The 17,099-nt window shown below is 39.3% G+C and overlaps 1 protein-coding gene across 1 annotated transcript in view; it reads left to right on the top strand.

Annotated features, from left to right (window-relative positions):
* The window catches only part of LOC125904367 (uncharacterized), a 34,790-nt gene that overhangs the window by 3,972 nt on the left and 13,719 nt on the right, over positions 1-17,099 (top strand). Inside the window, exons 5-14 of the mRNA XM_049601720.1 lie at positions 747-818; positions 2,539-4,480; positions 4,596-4,688; positions 5,598-5,711; positions 6,457-6,613; positions 7,239-7,431; positions 8,808-8,879; positions 11,350-13,213; positions 15,098-15,175; positions 15,464-15,949. Of these exons, the coding sequence (XP_049457677.1) occupies positions 747-818; positions 2,539-4,480; positions 4,596-4,688; positions 5,598-5,711; positions 6,457-6,613; positions 7,239-7,431; positions 8,808-8,879; positions 11,350-13,213; positions 15,098-15,175; positions 15,464-15,949 (5,071 nt within the window). The remainder of the gene's footprint in view (positions 1-746; positions 819-2,538; positions 4,481-4,595; positions 4,689-5,597; positions 5,712-6,456; positions 6,614-7,238; positions 7,432-8,807; positions 8,880-11,349; positions 13,214-15,097; positions 15,176-15,463; positions 15,950-17,099) is intronic.

Below are 17,099 nucleotides of genomic sequence, written 5' to 3'. Positions count from 1 at the left end.
TGTGGAATTGTTTTAGTCAAACCACATCAAAAAGCACCACATCTAGTATGTATACTGTTGTAGAGACACAGAAGTTCAATGTTGTTTATTATCATAATGGCTGTAGCAATAATGGCAGTCATGGGCAGTGTGCATTTTTGAGCCTGCAGGGGAGCTATTATCATTTAATGATAATTATGTTATTTCATACACACTAAAGCTCTTTTTGGAACATCCAAACACACATCAAATTTCAATGACACTGTGCTGACAGTAACTTACCTGTCTCTGTTCATTTTACTTGAAAAGGGTCAGACTGTGTGCTTAAATTTTTTAGACCTGTGTGTGTGTGTGTGTGTGTGTGTGTGTGTGTGTGTGTGTGTGTGTGTGCGCATGCGCGCGCGCAAAATGACCTGCAATAAATCTTCATTGTGGAAACAAGCCAGATAAAATTACATTTAATAATAATTAATGGAATTCTTACAATGTATGGCAGTATTTCACAATTTCATGGTTTTATCATATATATATATATATATATATTGTCTGTATTCATTTATATGATTATTTATTTAATTTAGTCTCATTTATTCAATCTTGGACACTTAGACTCTCCATACATCTTGCAAACACATAGAGTATATTTTGATTAAGGCAGTACACATAGTGACTCAGATTTGCAGTTTGCAAAATTGCAGTTTATAATGCAGGAAAACCCAAGTGTCAAGTTTTCACACAACTTTTCTAACATAGTTTGACATTTACAGGATTCCTATGAGGGATCGAGTGCCTCATACTCACGCCTTTATGATTCGACATCAACACCAAGGAATGAAAGGGTATGTAGTAGCCTACACTTAATGCTTTTACAGACTGTCTACGTGGACTTGTCTGGCTTCTCCAGCAAATAAGACCTCACTGTAGCATTATCGACATATGCAGACTCTGATCTCTCACACTTCTAAAGATCACAAATAAAAATTCAAATGACAAATTGTGGTTTAACTGGAGGGTGTTTGCTGATTTTTGGCCAGGTTCAGTACCTCCTTAAGTTTTCACTGGTCGCCTGGCAACCTTACAGTGATTACAGCACTTAATAAAAGGCTGTGTCCCAAATTAATCACTATCCATGGTAGGGGGCCCACTATTATGGTAAGGCAGAGACCGTTGGTAAACGGAGATGGCCCACATTCCATTCATTTTCTGTATCTGTGTCGTGCGGGATCACCACTGCCCCACCCCTTTAGGAGACTAGTGACGGTCCTGAGTCTATTTATTCCAATGGGAAAAGTGAGTACAGATTGTGACCAGTTCTCAATCAACTGAAGAGATTTTATGCTCGGTTGGTATCAGACATTAAGATAGCAGATGAAAACAAGTGGTAGAATAAGGAGCAAACATTAAATTTGTACTGTCTTTAGTGCTGGATTTCTTTGAATCTAGTTTTAACCTTTGCCAGCCACACAACAAGCAGAAGGCACTGTGCATATGTTTATTGAGACTGTCATGTCTGTCTACATGACTGTGGGTCAGTTGCCTTCAATATGTCATGTTTGTATTGTAATATTCTGTACTTCTTAACACTTCCCCCTGTCAAATACCCACATAATATACTATGAACAAACTAAAACTAATACTGAAACTAATATAATCTAAAGCAAAAAACTAGATTGAAATGAGCAAACCCACTCTGGAAACTAACTGAAACCAAGCTACATTGTGAAGAAAAAAAACCCCAAATACAAGTAAAAACTAATGAAAAATACAAAATTATTATAACTCTCACTTACACTTAAATCGAGGCGTAATTACTGTTACAGAGCTTTGCTTGCTGTCTGCCACATTGCAATATGGGATATTGATGCTGGTGTAGTGTCCAGTGCTTTCAGACTGTAGTATTTCACCAGAAATGGATCGTTATTTTTATGTTGTTGGTTTCATGTTAAGGATTCGGACATACTAAAAAATCTTGCATACTTTTTGAGTGTACTAGATAGCATGTTAGTGTGGAGTTTCGGATGCTGCACTTGTACTCCACAATTCAGTTTCACACTTTGGATTTGGTACAGATTATAGATATAATGTATTAATTAATCAGCTGTAGAGGTGATGACAGGTGGGTTTTGTTACTTTTGAATAGAGACTGGCTAGCTGTTTCCCCCGTTTCCACTTTTAAAGGTCCAGTTTTTAGGAATTTGGGGGGATATATATATCATTTTTAAAAAAGGATGTTGTCATTAGTTTATAATATAATCACCGTAGAATGAGCTGTTTATATTTATATAGAGATCGGATCCTCTTCTACGGAGTCCACCATGTTGCACTGCCATGTTTTATAGTACCCAAGAGCAGACAAATCAAACACTGGCTATAGATACAGCCATTTGCACTTTCACATTTTTGCATTTTCACGTTTTCGCATTAGCCACTATAGTTAGCTGCCCCTCTGAAACAATTCTTTTTTTTTTTTTGAGGCACACTAGCAAACAGCAAATTGCATGTTCATTTGTGTATAATGTTGTGTTTGTATAAAATTCCTTGTATGTACTGTATTTCCAGCTTGAGGACTCATCAGCTTCCAGCTTTGAAAATTCCTGCTCTGATGATGATGATGATGATGATGACGATGATGACAAACTACCTGACAGCGGGCCGAGTTGTCGCAATGACGGTTTTACTGACATCAACACTCAGCTGGATTTCAGGGACAGTTCACCTTTTGCAGATTTAGATTCTTCTCAAGACATGACAGGAACTTTCATGATGCAATCAGATGATGCTTCTTGCATCCAGCAGGAAGACGAGGCCTTTTTCAGCCCTAATGATCACAGATGGGGTGTAAACTTCAGACCCCGCAAGCCTAGAAAGAACTCCGAAGACCCTCTTTACACCAGTAAAAATTACTGTTATGTTTGTGGGAAAGGTGTTTGTAAAATTTCTCGTCATCTTTTAAAGCATGCTGATGAAGAGCCTGAAATCGCTGAAGCTTTTGCTTTTCCCCATAACTCCAAGGAACGAAAAAGGTTATTGAACGAATTACGTAACAGGGGAAATTACAAACATAATCAAGAAGTGCTGAAGAACAACAGTGGAGAGTTAAAACTTAGAAGACGGCCAAAAACTGGGGAGATCAATACTAAAACCTACGCTCACTGTCTACACTGTAAAGCCATGTTTAGTCGTAACGAGATGTGGAGGCATGTAGCCAAATGTCCTTCCAGGACAACATCAAACTCTTCAGCAGGGGGCAAGACATATGTCCTAACAGAGATGGCTCTTGCAGAGTCCCCATTCTCCCGAACACTTCCATCTGGCGTGTGGAAGTTGCTTGTAACTATGAAACCAGATGAAATTACATCTGCAGTTCAAAATGATTTCCTCCTAATAAAGCTGGCACAGTCTTTATCTGATAAGTATGGAAATAATCCAAATAAACGTGATTACATCAGACAGAAGCTGCGAGAAATGGGAAGACTTTTGCTGGCGCTGCATAAAAAGTCAGTATTTAGCTTCGAAGATGCCACCGAACCCAAAAACTTCTACAAAGTTGTTGAGGCTGTCAAAGACATTGCTGGTTTCAATGAAAAAAAGCAGAGCTACAACAAGCCATCTCTTGCTTTGAAAATAGGACATTCATTAAAAAAAATATGCACCATTGTCCTCAGTGGAGTTGATGGCAATGAGCAGATGATGAGAGACAAAAAGACATTCATGAAACTTTGTGTTAAAGAATGGTCTGCACTCGTCTCCCATACAGCCCTCGCTTCGTTGAGTGGACGAAAAGTAAACAACCCGTCTACCATACCATTCACTTGTGATGTGCAGATGTTCTACATGTACCTAGAGACAACATCTGCTTCTGCCATGGAAACGCTGAAGAAGTATGAAAGCCCACAGGTCTACAATGCACTTTGCAGAGTGACACTTGCACAAGCATCTGTCTTAAGCAAATGTGCATCTGAGGTTTCAAAAATGACACTGAAGACATTCCAGGAGAGAGACGTCTCCACCCAAGTGTTGTCCAAGCACTTCATTAGATTCAATATTCCGAGCAGGAGTAGCCAAGACGTTGCTGTTTTGTTGACCTCTGAACTTATCAGTGCTATAACTCTGCTTGTGAGCAAGAGACAAGCCTGTGGTGTACACAAAGACAATCCTTTCTTGTTTGCAAAGCCCAACTCTTCTCCCACAAGCCTCTACCACGGAGGGAACTGTGTCAGAGCTTTTTCAAGTCTATGTCGTGCAAAGAAACCAGAGTATCTCAGGTCGGTGCATCTTCACAAGCACATCGCAAGAATCTTTCAGATTCTCAACCTAGAGAACGACGAGCTAGATCATCTAGCTAAACTGTTGGGCCACGACATCCGGGCTGACAGGGACTATTATCGGCTGCCAGAGGCAGCTGTGGAACTTGCAAAAATAGCAAAACTTCTTCTGGCAATGGAAAAGGGTTCTCTGGAAAGATTCAAAGGAAACTCTCTGGACGAAATCGAGATTGAAGGTACATGTCCAGTGTAATACACACGTCAGACCTGCCAGTGCCAGCTTATTTATCAGAGACAAATCCCTTCTTAAACTAAATATAAACAAAGACTGTGTCTTGCTTTTCATTCCAGATGAACTGGAGCCAGATGTGGAGCAGGGCAACCCTGAAGAGTCTGATGATGAGGAGGATAATGAAGAATCAGATCTTTTGCCTCAGCAGAGCGGTATGTTGAAAGGATGACTCCCTCCTGAAACCATTTATCTGTAACACTACTTTTATTTAGAATACCATACAACACTGAAGTTGATAATGCACATTGCTACACTGTCTCTCAGCTGATTTTTTTTTTAAAATTTTATTAAATAATAAATCATTTAAATTATTAAAATGTGAAATTAAACGTACAATATGTAATTTGCTGCCCCTAGGGTTCTCTCAATCAAAACAACAAAAGACAAAATAATGCCATCATTGCAATCAATTTCTCCCCTGTCCATTTTATGTGAAAAATCTGTGTTTCTCTGACGCTGTTCAGCTTGTCATGAAGGAGCTGCTAGCCTACCTGCTAGTGTGTGCTCACCTTTTTCTCTGGTAACACAAGATCCAGAAGCTCAGGATTTTCTGACACAGTTCAAAACATAGTTAAAAATGACCAAGATTTTAAAAAGTATATCTAAAAAATGTGGCTCATGCAGTGAGGGTTTATGATGCCGCTGACAGGCGATGGAGACCAAATCACACGCACCATGTACTTGATTAAATACATGTTTCTTTTGGTTTGAACATTGTTGGAAATGTTTGGGACAATGTAAGTAAACAACTCAATGAAATATATAATGTTGGTTCAGTGGTTCTTAGACATTGTAATGCTGAAAAGTTAGATATTATATTTTAAATTATAACATAAATCAAATGACTCATAAGCTTCATGATGAGGCAATAAAAATGAAATAACTGGCAATAAAAGTTAGAAACCGCAGTTACCGTCTAGTGGAAGCAAAACTGCACTGACTAGACCAAACCAGACTTGTTACCACAGGTTGAACACATCTTCAGTCTTCCAAGATAAATGCAAACCAGTGTTAGTTTTGATTATGCTTTCATATTTAATATATTTTGATCATTTTTCCAGTTGCTGCAGAACAACAAGGCAGTCATCTGACTCCTGAGCAAGATGCACTGCAGCACATAAAGGCCTGCAGAGACAAACCCTTCCTGGAGGACAGGTTTATCAACCCCCTTAAAGGTTTGTTTGTTTGTTTGTTTGTTTTTAATGTAACCATTTGTTTAAACATGTAGTCTTAATGACATCTAGATTTCTATCTAATCCATTAAGACCTGATGCACCATATGTGTGTATATTCCTGTAAGACAGGGTACAGCAAGAGTGCATTTTATTCTTTGCACTCAAGAATGAGCTGATTAGAATTTGGTGGTTTGGTGGTCAAAGGCCAAGGTTACTGTGACATCATAATGTTCTGCAAAAAACACTTTGCTGGCCATTACTCCACGTCATATCTCAGGAACAGAAGGGAAGACATTTGGTCAGATACTGTATTGGTGACATTTGTCTTGGGTGCCCACCTTGAAACTGTGCCCATTGTGTAGATCTTCTGTGCTACCGGGGGGAAGATGTGTGTGAAGCATCCATGTTTTTACTGACATGCATGTAAACTTTAAGTGCAACTTGACTTGTATACAGAGGCATACAACCACAAGGCAGCAATTCTAGTTTATGTTATGTGTCTATCTGCTTCACAGGCTGATAAATAAAGGTTTTGTTGAATGTTGACAATTCCATCATGTTTTTTAAAAAGCCCTTGTGTTTTAGGAGGTTGTTTTAAACAATGCTCAGGTTTTAGTATGCTTTTTCAAAGGACTTGAAGGACCTTAGGTCTTTATTAAAAAGAGACCTTAGGCACACAAGAGCCATCAGTAGGATGTTTGGTCAGTAATTAGATGAAACATGGACTGTGTTTTTATTCTTGCAGGGATTGGCGTGTTTACCCATGAAGCCATTGAACCATCCGCCTTCGTTGTTGAGTTACGGGGCAACATCTTGTCTCAGAAAGAAACCAGGAACAAGAAGTGTGGTGTTACTTTGAACAATTACATGTTTGACTTCTCATGGAATGGAACAAACTGGCGGTGAGTTTACAGCTTAAAATTTTCAGATTAAAAAAATGTAAAGAAAGTATAACCTGATCAGGTTAAATTTAGAATTCACATCCTGATGGGATATGTAGAAATGATACCTGCCTCCTAAAGATTTTGCTGGCAGCAAGTAAAAAGGCCATTGCAAAATACTGGCTTCAGAAAAACTGTCCCCACATGACTCCTAAAAGAACTGGGAGACAGATCTCATGTAATTACTGTTTTTACAGTGTTCAACTTTTTATTTTAGAATAGGCAAATTTACCTTGATTTACTGATCCTCCCACGACCTCATATTTGTTTGCTTTTTTGGTTCTTATATGCTTTGTGCTTATTGTCTTTGTAATGTTGAATATGTTTATAGATTGAGATTTTAAAAAAAAGTGTGAATTTGGATAAGGTGAACAGAATGTAAGAGGATGTAAAAAAAAAAAAGTAAAAGTACTTAATTCACATGTAAAATTAAATTGTTTGAGTACAGCAGGTGTCTGTTGACATCTCTAAAGTGATAGAATTGCAAAATATTTAACAGTCTGTCACAACCTTCAATCCCTGTCAGTGTCACGAATCCAATATTTAAAGAGTAATTGAAGTGTCATTAAGACTATTTTGTTTGTAGTATTGATGCTTCAAAAGATGACGGGACCCTCGGGAGACTTGTGAATGACAATCATGAAAGCCCCAACTGCGAAATGAAGAAAATTGTCTTCGAGGGAAAACCACACTTGTGCCTGTTTGCAGTGGAGAAAATATCTCCAGGCGAGGAGATAACTTACAACTATGGGGAGTCCTCCTACCCATGGCGCTCACAGGTACATTTGTTTTCTGTTTTTAAATATGTGTTGTGTTTATGACAGAAAGTAATATTTTTCCATTATCGTAGATAATTTAAACATACCTTTTTATATTTATTTCAGACATGTCTACAAATGTATTTTACTGTTCTGCCCTCCTCTCTTTATGCCATAATATGAGAAGATTACTCTTATGTGACGACAACCAATTCTTCAAAATCAAAATATCTCTAAACTACTGTCATTGGACATATTGTCAACAAAGATTGAACATTATAGCTTTGCCGAGGTAGGATGTATACCAGATAATGTTGTATTGGGTTGCCTTAGATCAGGGGTGTCAAACTTAGTTTAGTTCATGGGCCACATACAGCCCAGTTTGATCTCAAATGGGCTGGACCTGTAAAACCATTGCATAATAACCTGCAATTAATGACACCAAATGTTTCCCTTTTCTTTCAGTGTAAAGAAGTAAAAATACACTCTGAAACATTCATCCTTTTACAAAACAGATGATGAAAGTCTGAGATGTCATTAGAAAAATTAGTGAAATTTAAAAAAAATGTCAAATTTCAGTTTGTCTACTACTCACATGTTCATACATTTCCACTCCTGTGCAGTAATGCTGGCATCACCACACCACACTAAAGTGGAAGCTACTGAGACCTGGTTAAGTTTTCCCCTGCCTTACAAAACATTTACAAATCAAAGTTTTTGGCAGTGCCTCAACAATAGGGTTCGACCAATATTGTTTTAAAATAGACATCTGACATAGCTGCTGATTGACAATATTCTACACAGTATTTAATATCTTTAAGTGTGACCGCAATAAGTGTTTATTGTGTACTCTAGTCAAAGTAAAAAGCCTCTGAAGCAGCAATATACATAAAATAGGCTGTTCACTGTTCTACTTGCTCCTGAAACCTGGCCCTCAGGAAGTAAGGTGGGCTTTAAAGCCAATTTCATTGTGGCCAAACAGTGGTATTGCAACTCCCGGGTCCACCACACAATGTTATTGGGCCCAAAAATACTTTGTCTCATAGATTTACAATGTGAAAGAGATGTCTGTGAAACCATGGATAAATTTTTGGAGAGTAACAACCCCCGTCAGATGACTTGTGTCATTATCAGGATTTAATTAATTTGATCCGATAACAGTTAGAAAGTCTAGAATAGCTGCACAATTAAATTATTTTATCCCCATTCAAATTAGCAGAGCACTAAACTGGAAGTAGCTGGCTCAGCTGGCGAAATTGTCTTTATGTGCCTGCTCTTTGGGCACAATGATGTAAAACCAGCGCCAATCATTGGGCTAATTTCATACGGCAGAAATGCAAAACGTCATGTTGTGTTTTCATTTTTTCTCATGACTTCCATCCTCTTCATATTTACAGGAATCCAGTGAGGGACTGAATACATCACAAACAGACCTAAATGCTGCAGCATCTTCGTCAGAGAATGAAAGTGTAAGTGTTGATGGATTTCACTTATTAAACATCAGGGAGATGGGGCAGAAGGTTAGGCGTTAATGATGTCACTGGTGTCTCCTTTAATGTTGCAGCAAAAGTTTTTTTCATTTTCATTATCAATTAAGATACCGTCTTTCAGTTATTTCAGGGCTACATCTTGTGAGTATTTCCATCCTTGATTAATCTGCCAATCATTTTCTTGTTGATCTGTTTTTTGCACATGCTCTCTTCTAATGCCAGTGGAGATTATTGATAGTGAAAACTTTGGCTCAATCCCAATACACCTCTTGCCCCTACCACTTAGCCCTTATTCCTCTGTTTTGCGTGTTCATCTCTACGGGTAGGGTGTCCTGATTCTTGCTGGGATAAAGTGATAGGGTGAAGGGTTGGGGCTACATTGCCCTCAAAACTGAGGTTTTCAGAGATGCACTCAAAACCGGATTTAATGGCAAATTGGCTGCACAAGAAACAAAAGAAACCCACAAATGCATTTTCTTTGTTAATAAAAATTTAAGAATTATGATTACCATCGTCGTTTCATGTATTATTGTTCTTTTCTTTCTAACAAGCATAACAAAAGAAATCACTGGTATTATGTTAACTAGCTAGCTTGCTAACGTTACATTGTTCTTGCGGATTTGTGTATTACAGTCCTACATTTTTTACATATTTCCATAATGCATCCCCCTGTTTGACGCCCAAAATTTAACTGAAGTCAAGCAACTAAATTACTGCTCCTCTGTCAGTGCAGACTGACAGGGTAGGAGCACGGGTTGCTAATGTTAGCCTACAAAGCACCGCCAGTGGCCTGGTAATGAAGCACTGATTTGTTTTTTTATTTGATGACTTTTTGAATCGATTAATAGCTTGAAACTTTAGTTGTGAACAAATTGCGAGTGATCATGCTTGTCTGTCTTACATAAACACCATTTGACCTTTGATGACATATTAGGGTCTTGAAGGGTTGTCTCATTTCACAGAGGAAGGTTTCAGCCACTACCCCTTGCAACTCTGTTTTAGGGGCAAAGGAGCACTGAAAATGAGAGGTAGTGGTAAACATAAGAAATGGGATTGATCCAAAGTTAAGGAAGTTGAAGAAGGGCTAATTTATCTTATACCTTTTATTGATGCATATCTTGCAAAGCCAGCTCTAAAAATATGTATTAGCCCACCATCAATCCATATAATGTAAACATTAAAGCACAATACAGCATGGTTATATGCAATGCATCCTTGTAATATTGCAGTGGTGATTTGAATCTGGCTCTGAACTATAAATCAATACTTATGGCACACAGGTAGATATCTTCAGAAGGACTCTTGTTAACCTGTTTGTATCAAGCAGAAATCTGGCTTAAAATTACACGATTGGAAAGGCAGCATAGGAATAGGGCTGGGCGGTATGACCTAAAATTCATATCACGGTATAAATCGAATCCTTTCACGGTAACAGTATATATCGCGGTATAAATTTAAGTGTGAAAGTTATAATAGAAGTGTTTCTGAGTGGATTTAGTAGTCCCTTAGCAAAGCTAAATTGATTAAAAAAAAAACAACAACAACAACAACAAAAGCAAAGATATAATGTATTTTTTAGAGCATTTATTGTGCAGAATGCAGATCTCAAAACTCAAAATTAAAACCCAGTACTCTATGGTGCAAAATGTCCCCTGGGATCTATATCAAAAGGTAATTTCCTTCTTTTAGCAAAATCCTAAATGACTAAGTTGTGTTTTTTCCACCTGGACCTTTATGCTCTGCCATTTCTCCTCTAATCATCAGGCTGTAACCTGTGACAGGCTGTTATGATACCACAACTATCACACATTCACATATGGAGTTTTTTGTGGAGCCCCTAGCGTCACATAGGTTTACATTACCAAAGGTTTATGACAAACTTTCTTGGCGAAAACCAACTCCTGTGTACGCACGGCGAGAGAGGAGAGGGAGAGACGCTGTGCTGCTGCCAGAGGAGACACTGAATGAGTTCCCTCTGAGCGGTAAGTCGCTAAAAGAGTCTGAGAAGTCCGGGGCTGTTCATAAAACATTAACTCACTCACTCACAAGTTCTCCAGCAACACATGTTGCACGTGCTATGCTAAATCACGGACGTGAACCAGCTCCTGTTGCTCCGCTGTCTCTGTGCTCACAGCCATTTTCACACTGAGGCAGGTGAAATGACGTCATCGACGATAGGATGGTAGAGCGCAAATCTCTACCGTGGGCCAAATTTATATCATTTCTACCATCTACCGCATATACCGTGCAGCCCTACATAGGAGCATACATTTCTTTCATCTACCTCAAAGTGAGACGGATAAGAGAACAAAACAAGCTCTCTCTTTGTTGAGAGATTATGAGGTTCTCATACCCTATTGGTAAATGCTGTCAGAAAATTGAAAATGTCTGTAATGTGTGTATTATTTTGTGTTGTTAAGTGTGTAAAATTACTTGTTCACAATTACAGGATGAGGACTCAGCAGGACCCTCCAGTTCTGCAGCATCTTGCTGTGATGAAGACTATGTACCATCTACTAGCAACAACAGCCAGCAGTGTCCGAGTTTCACACAGTCAAATTCCTCTAAAGAGCAGAGCTTTCAGCAACAACCCATTGATACTTCATCCATCCAGCAGGAGGATGAGACTGATTATAGCTCTGGGGATTTTACCTCGGATGAAGAGCCCAGAGCCCCCTCATTCACCAACAGAAATTACTGCTACGTTTGTGGGAAAGCCCAGTCTAAAATTTCTCGTCATCTTTACAAACACAAAAATGAAGAGCCTGATATAGCTGAAGTTTTGAAGCTGCGCAAAAACTCCAAAGAACGGAAACGGCTACTGGATAAGTTACGAGACAGGGGAAATTACAAACATAATCAAGAGGTTTTGAAGACTAACTGTGGAGAACTGAAAGTGAAAAGAAGACATTTAGACAGGCTCGACAATGCAAAAACATTTGCACATTGTCTTTATTGTAAAGGCATGTACGTTCGTGAGGAGATGTGCCGACATATGCAAAGGTGTGCTAGAAAGAAGCTCACACAACCTTCACCACGGGGCAAGACTAAAGTCTTAGCTTTGGTTGCTGTTGCAGAGTCAACAGACCCTCAAAATATCTCATCAGAAGTGAGGGAGATGTTAAACACACTGAAGAATGATGAGATATCATCTGAAGTCCAGAAAGATTCCCTTTTACTGCAGCTGGCACAGTGTTTGTACCACACCAATGAGAGCAAAACAAAAAAAGAGGAACTCGTCAAAATCAGGCTGAGGCAAATGGGACGACTCCTGTTAATATTAAAGAAAAGGTCAATAGGTAGCTTTGAAGATGCTATCAAACCCCAAAACTTCAGCAAAGTTGTTGAAGCAGTGAGAGAACTCTCTGGCTTCAGTGAAGAGACAAACTCCAGTGGCAGTCCAAGTTTAATGCTCAGATTGGGATATTTGCTGAAGAAAATTGGTGACATTAACTTTGCCAGAGCTTTGAAAGAGGAAGCTGATAAAGAGTCAATACGTGAAGCAGAGACATTTACAAAGTTGTGTGCGAAAGAATGGAAATCCGTCCCTCCAAAGGCAAAAAACCTGCCAACTGTACCATTCATACATGATGTGCAGCTTTTCTATCAGTGCACGGAGAAGACAGCAGCTTCTGCAGCAAAAAGCCTGACGATGTATGAAAGCTCCCCGGTCTATACTGCGCTTCTTAGAGTGACACTTGCGCAAATGTCAGTCTACAACAAAAATATGGCCGAAGTTTCAAAAGCAACCCTCAAGTCATTTAAGGAACGGGATGAGACTGAGCTTCACAAAGATGCTGCTGTTAGCAAGTCGCAGTTTGAGCAAATTCTGTCAAAGGACACTATGAAGATCAACCTGATGAGCGACAGCGGCCAAAAAGTTGCTGTAACTTTGACAACCACACTCCTCGCTGCAATAACACTGCTTGTGAACAAGAGAGAAGCTTGTGGTGTGCATGAAAATAATCCTTTCTTATTTGCAAGACCTGATGCCCAATGTACAAGCTACTTTCAGGGACACGTGTGCGCTGTCACTTTCACAGGTCGCTGTGGTGCAAAGAACAAGGCAAGCCTCCGGTCTGTGTTTTTTAAAATGTCCATTGTAAGACTTTTCCAGATTCTCAGCCTCACAAATGACGACCTTGGTCAGCTCACTAAACTGTTGGGCCCCAGAATTCAGACCGACAGAGAGTATTATCAGAAGCCAGAGGCAGCTGTTGACATTGCAAAAATGTTAGAGCTGCTGTCAGCAATGGAGAATGGAACTTTTGAAAGATTCGAAGGGAAATCTCTTGAGGAAATTGAGATTTCAGGTATGTGTCAAGTTTAACACTTAAAGGTCCAGTGTGAAGGATTTAAGGTGAAATATCGGTAGAAATAGAATATAGTATTCATAACAATGTTTTCATTAGTTTATAATCACCTGAAAATAAGAATCATGTTTTGCTACCTTTAAAATGAGCAGTTTCTATCTACATATGGAGCACGTCCTCCCCTATAGAGTCCACCATGTTGTTCTACAGTAGCCCAGAGCAGAGCTAGATAGTGCCATTCACATTTTGATCTTGGTCATCGTAGTTTTTTGACATGTTTGGCACATGGGAGAAGTTTCATTTCTGCCACATCACTGCTAGATGCCACTAAATCCTAAACACTGGACCTTTACGGTGTTGATGTGGAGATTTATCTATTTATAGTTTACAAACAAAAGTTTTGTTTACATCCAAAGTTTTGTTTACATCCAGAGTTGTATTTATCAATTAGCCTGTTTATACCCACCTGGTAACGCATACATTTTGATGATCCAAACCCCAGGGGACAGCAGATACACATCACTGTTCACACCTGTGTCTATTATGCCTATCCAGCATGGACTTGATGAAATAATGGACATAGCTACTGTGGCATCACCCATTTGTGCACTGCTGTTTTGAAGCCTCAAGTTCGGCATTTTGGCCGTTGTCATCTTGTTATGTTAGAGCCAAAAGTGACCATATTTACAGTACAGTTGTCATGAATGTGAAAATAAGCTGTCAAGACCAAAACTGTTTATTTTTTTTCGATTATTTTTGTTGAATTTTGCCTTTTATGATAGGCCAGTTCAGATAGGGATGATATGCAGCAAAGGGCCTCATGCTGAAATCAAACCCACGCCGCTGCAGAAGACTCAGCCTATATGGGGTGTACACTGAGCTGGAGATGGCCCCTTGACCCCTCTTGTTGTTTTTACCAGACTGTAAACAAGTTTATTTCTACTATACAGTTGAGCATTTTAACACTGGGGGCCATGGAGATTGACTCTGTTTTGGAGCCAGCCTCAAGTGGCCATTAGAGGAACTGCAGTTTTTGGCAACTCGATGGTGGCTTCATTTTTCAGCCTTGGAGGTTACCACTTGATCTCCAGCTGAACCAGTTGTGTCCAGATTTCATTACTGGCTATGTCACTTACGCTAGGTCAAAGGGACCCATGCATGGTTATTACGTCCACACTCTTGCTAGCTGCTTGCTAGTCAAGTTAGTGCTTGTGACAGTACAGCTGGAGATATGAATGAAATCTTTGTGAATGCGTCATGTTATAAAGCATTTGCACGGTGTCACCAACAACCCCCACAGCCTGCATTGATGACGTAGTTCTTGTCGGGGCTGCATCAGGAGGCATTCACGTTAACACTACAAAGGATATGTGGTTAAATGCATTCCAGTCCACCTTGGCTTGACTGCTCAGATCTCATTGCACCTTAGTGGTCATTTACACTTGTATTTAGGGCTGTCCACTTGTGATTGGATCACCCAAGATGCATGCTAATACCAGGTATAAACAGGTTCATTTAGGTCTAAGAAACAAGTTGGCTGCATTTCCTTTCTCAAAACGTTTTTTTAAACATGTTTAAACCTGTGATGTTTCCTTCCATGGTTAGTCTGTAGTGGTCGTCTTCTTCTCTGCCTCTCACTGGCACATCACTGTGTTTCCTTGGTACATTACCATCAACCCCACAATGTAGCTTTACAGAAAGTCTAACCTGCAAATAAAAGGACGTTTTGGAAGACATAGCCTTTACAAATCTAATTTAATTTTTTATTAAATAAGCAACATTAACTCTTTACGTTTTTATATTAAAGTCTTTATATTAATTGAAACCATGTCATTCAGTGCATTGTTACTACAAATGTATACAATATCTTGCTTTTCTTTGAAGATGAATTGGAGCCAGATGTGGAGCTTGCCGACCCCGAAAACAGTGATAATGAAGAATCAGAGAATTCTCTTCTGAGCGGTATGTGTTAGACACAAACTACCCATTGATCTGAATCATACATTCTTTCAGAGAAGTTTTCCACGTAGAAATATTTAGTGGCATTAAGGCTGGTTATAGGCATCACAACACAAGTATTCTCATGCTTAAATTAATTTAACTTTCAAAAATAGTGATTTTATTGCAGCAATAGATTAAGTATGAACAAAGGGTTGGTAGAATGTACATCAAGTGTTAGATTAAAAGTAAATAATGAACAAGATAAGTGTTGATAATCTTCTCACACAGCTCTACCTGTATCTCCTGTAGGTGTCTCCTTCACTAAAGGCTCCTCTTCAGCAAAAAAGAAACGCAGTAGAGGTTCCTTATCGAAGAAGACACCTAGCCAAGGCCGGAGCAAGAAGCGGGAGAGTGAAAACAAGCCATCTGAGCAGAGTGATGAGAGAAATGAAAAGGTGAATACAGAGCAGGATGACAGTTCAGAGGAAATACCTGCGAGCTGTGACGTCAACACACCTGAAGTAACAGTTCCTCGCAAGAATGGGGACAGTACAAACATTTCTTTCAGTGATGACGACGAGGACATGAATGTGGACTTTGACATTGACATAGACACCGATGACGACATGGTTGGAAATAAGGAAAACGATCAAGATGGTGACACAAATGGCTCAACACCTTTAATGCCACATATGAAAAAACAAGCTAACAAGCAGTCCAGTGTTGCGGACCTTGACAAGACCATGGAAACTGATGCAGTGAACCATGAGGAGAGAGAAGATCAAAAGAAAGGAGGTGAGTTTGATTGGAAGGATGTGGATAGGAGATCCTCTGACATCTTAAATACAGGTAAAGTCCAGTTCAGACCAAAGATTCACGACGTAGCAAAACAGTTTAAGAACGTTGCAGAGGGAGCTGCAGCGGTGTGAACTGGTCCACCTCAGCTCGACTCAAACTAGCAGAAGGTGTCACCTGCAACATAGCTTTTCAGGTCGCCAGTGACTGGTTTTAGAACACAAGGCATGCCACCTGCTTTAACAGCCAATTAGAAAATAAGAATCAGATTTAGCTGATTTAGAGGTTAAATCTGAACAAAGTATTCATATGCTTAAATTACTTTAACTTTCAAAAATAGTGATTTTAATGCAGCAATAGATTAAGTATGAACAAAGGGTTTGTAGGCAAGTCCGTAGGGACATTTCTGTCCATCTCTCTTAATCTGCATTTTCAGTTTGCGCTTAAAAACTTGAATGGAGACATTAAAAAATTTAAAAAAATCTTGAATATTGCTAAAAGAATTTTACGCTTGGGGGAAGTGGAAAAGTTGGTGAAATTGATTAAGTGTAACAGAAACAAGCAGTGAATAAATGATGGCATACAGCCATGAGGTATCGTTAATTCATAGGCCACTAAAGCTCTCTTCATTATCTCTAGATTGCTTTTAATACACTTATGCACACAGGGCTGTAAGAACTTTTCCTAGAGCACATAACTATAATCTTAGTTGTTTCAGACTATATTTTTTGATTGTCCTCTGTGCTTTCCATTATTATACATCCATTGTTTTCCTTCATGTGAGAGATTTGACTGGGGATCTTTCAACTAGGTTATCTCGTTGCACCCTTGCCTGCTGTGGTGCCTGACTGGAGAATTAGCGCCACCTGCTGCTTATCTTGATGCATCAACGCCTAATGTTCATGTAACAGTAGTAGATGGAAAAGCACATAAATTTGTATTATCTTCTGCCGATTATCTAATTTGATGGGAGCCCAACTATTTACAGGTTTATATTGGAGTCAGGTGACTTGGTTACTTTGCCAAGTTGGGGGTGTGCAGCCTGTCGCCTGACGCTCTTCCTCCACCAGCTCACTGTAGCTGTGCCCCTTTGTCCATTGCTCTCTGCAATATTTCAAACAAGTTGACAAAAAATGCTGAAAATGGCTCT

Source organism: Epinephelus fuscoguttatus, linkage group LG17 (genome assembly GCF_011397635.1).
Source record: "Epinephelus fuscoguttatus linkage group LG17, E.fuscoguttatus.final_Chr_v1".
Taxonomy (NCBI): Eukaryota; Metazoa; Chordata; class Actinopteri; order Perciformes; family Serranidae; genus Epinephelus; species Epinephelus fuscoguttatus.
This window is presented reverse-complemented; position numbering and strand designations above follow the sequence as displayed.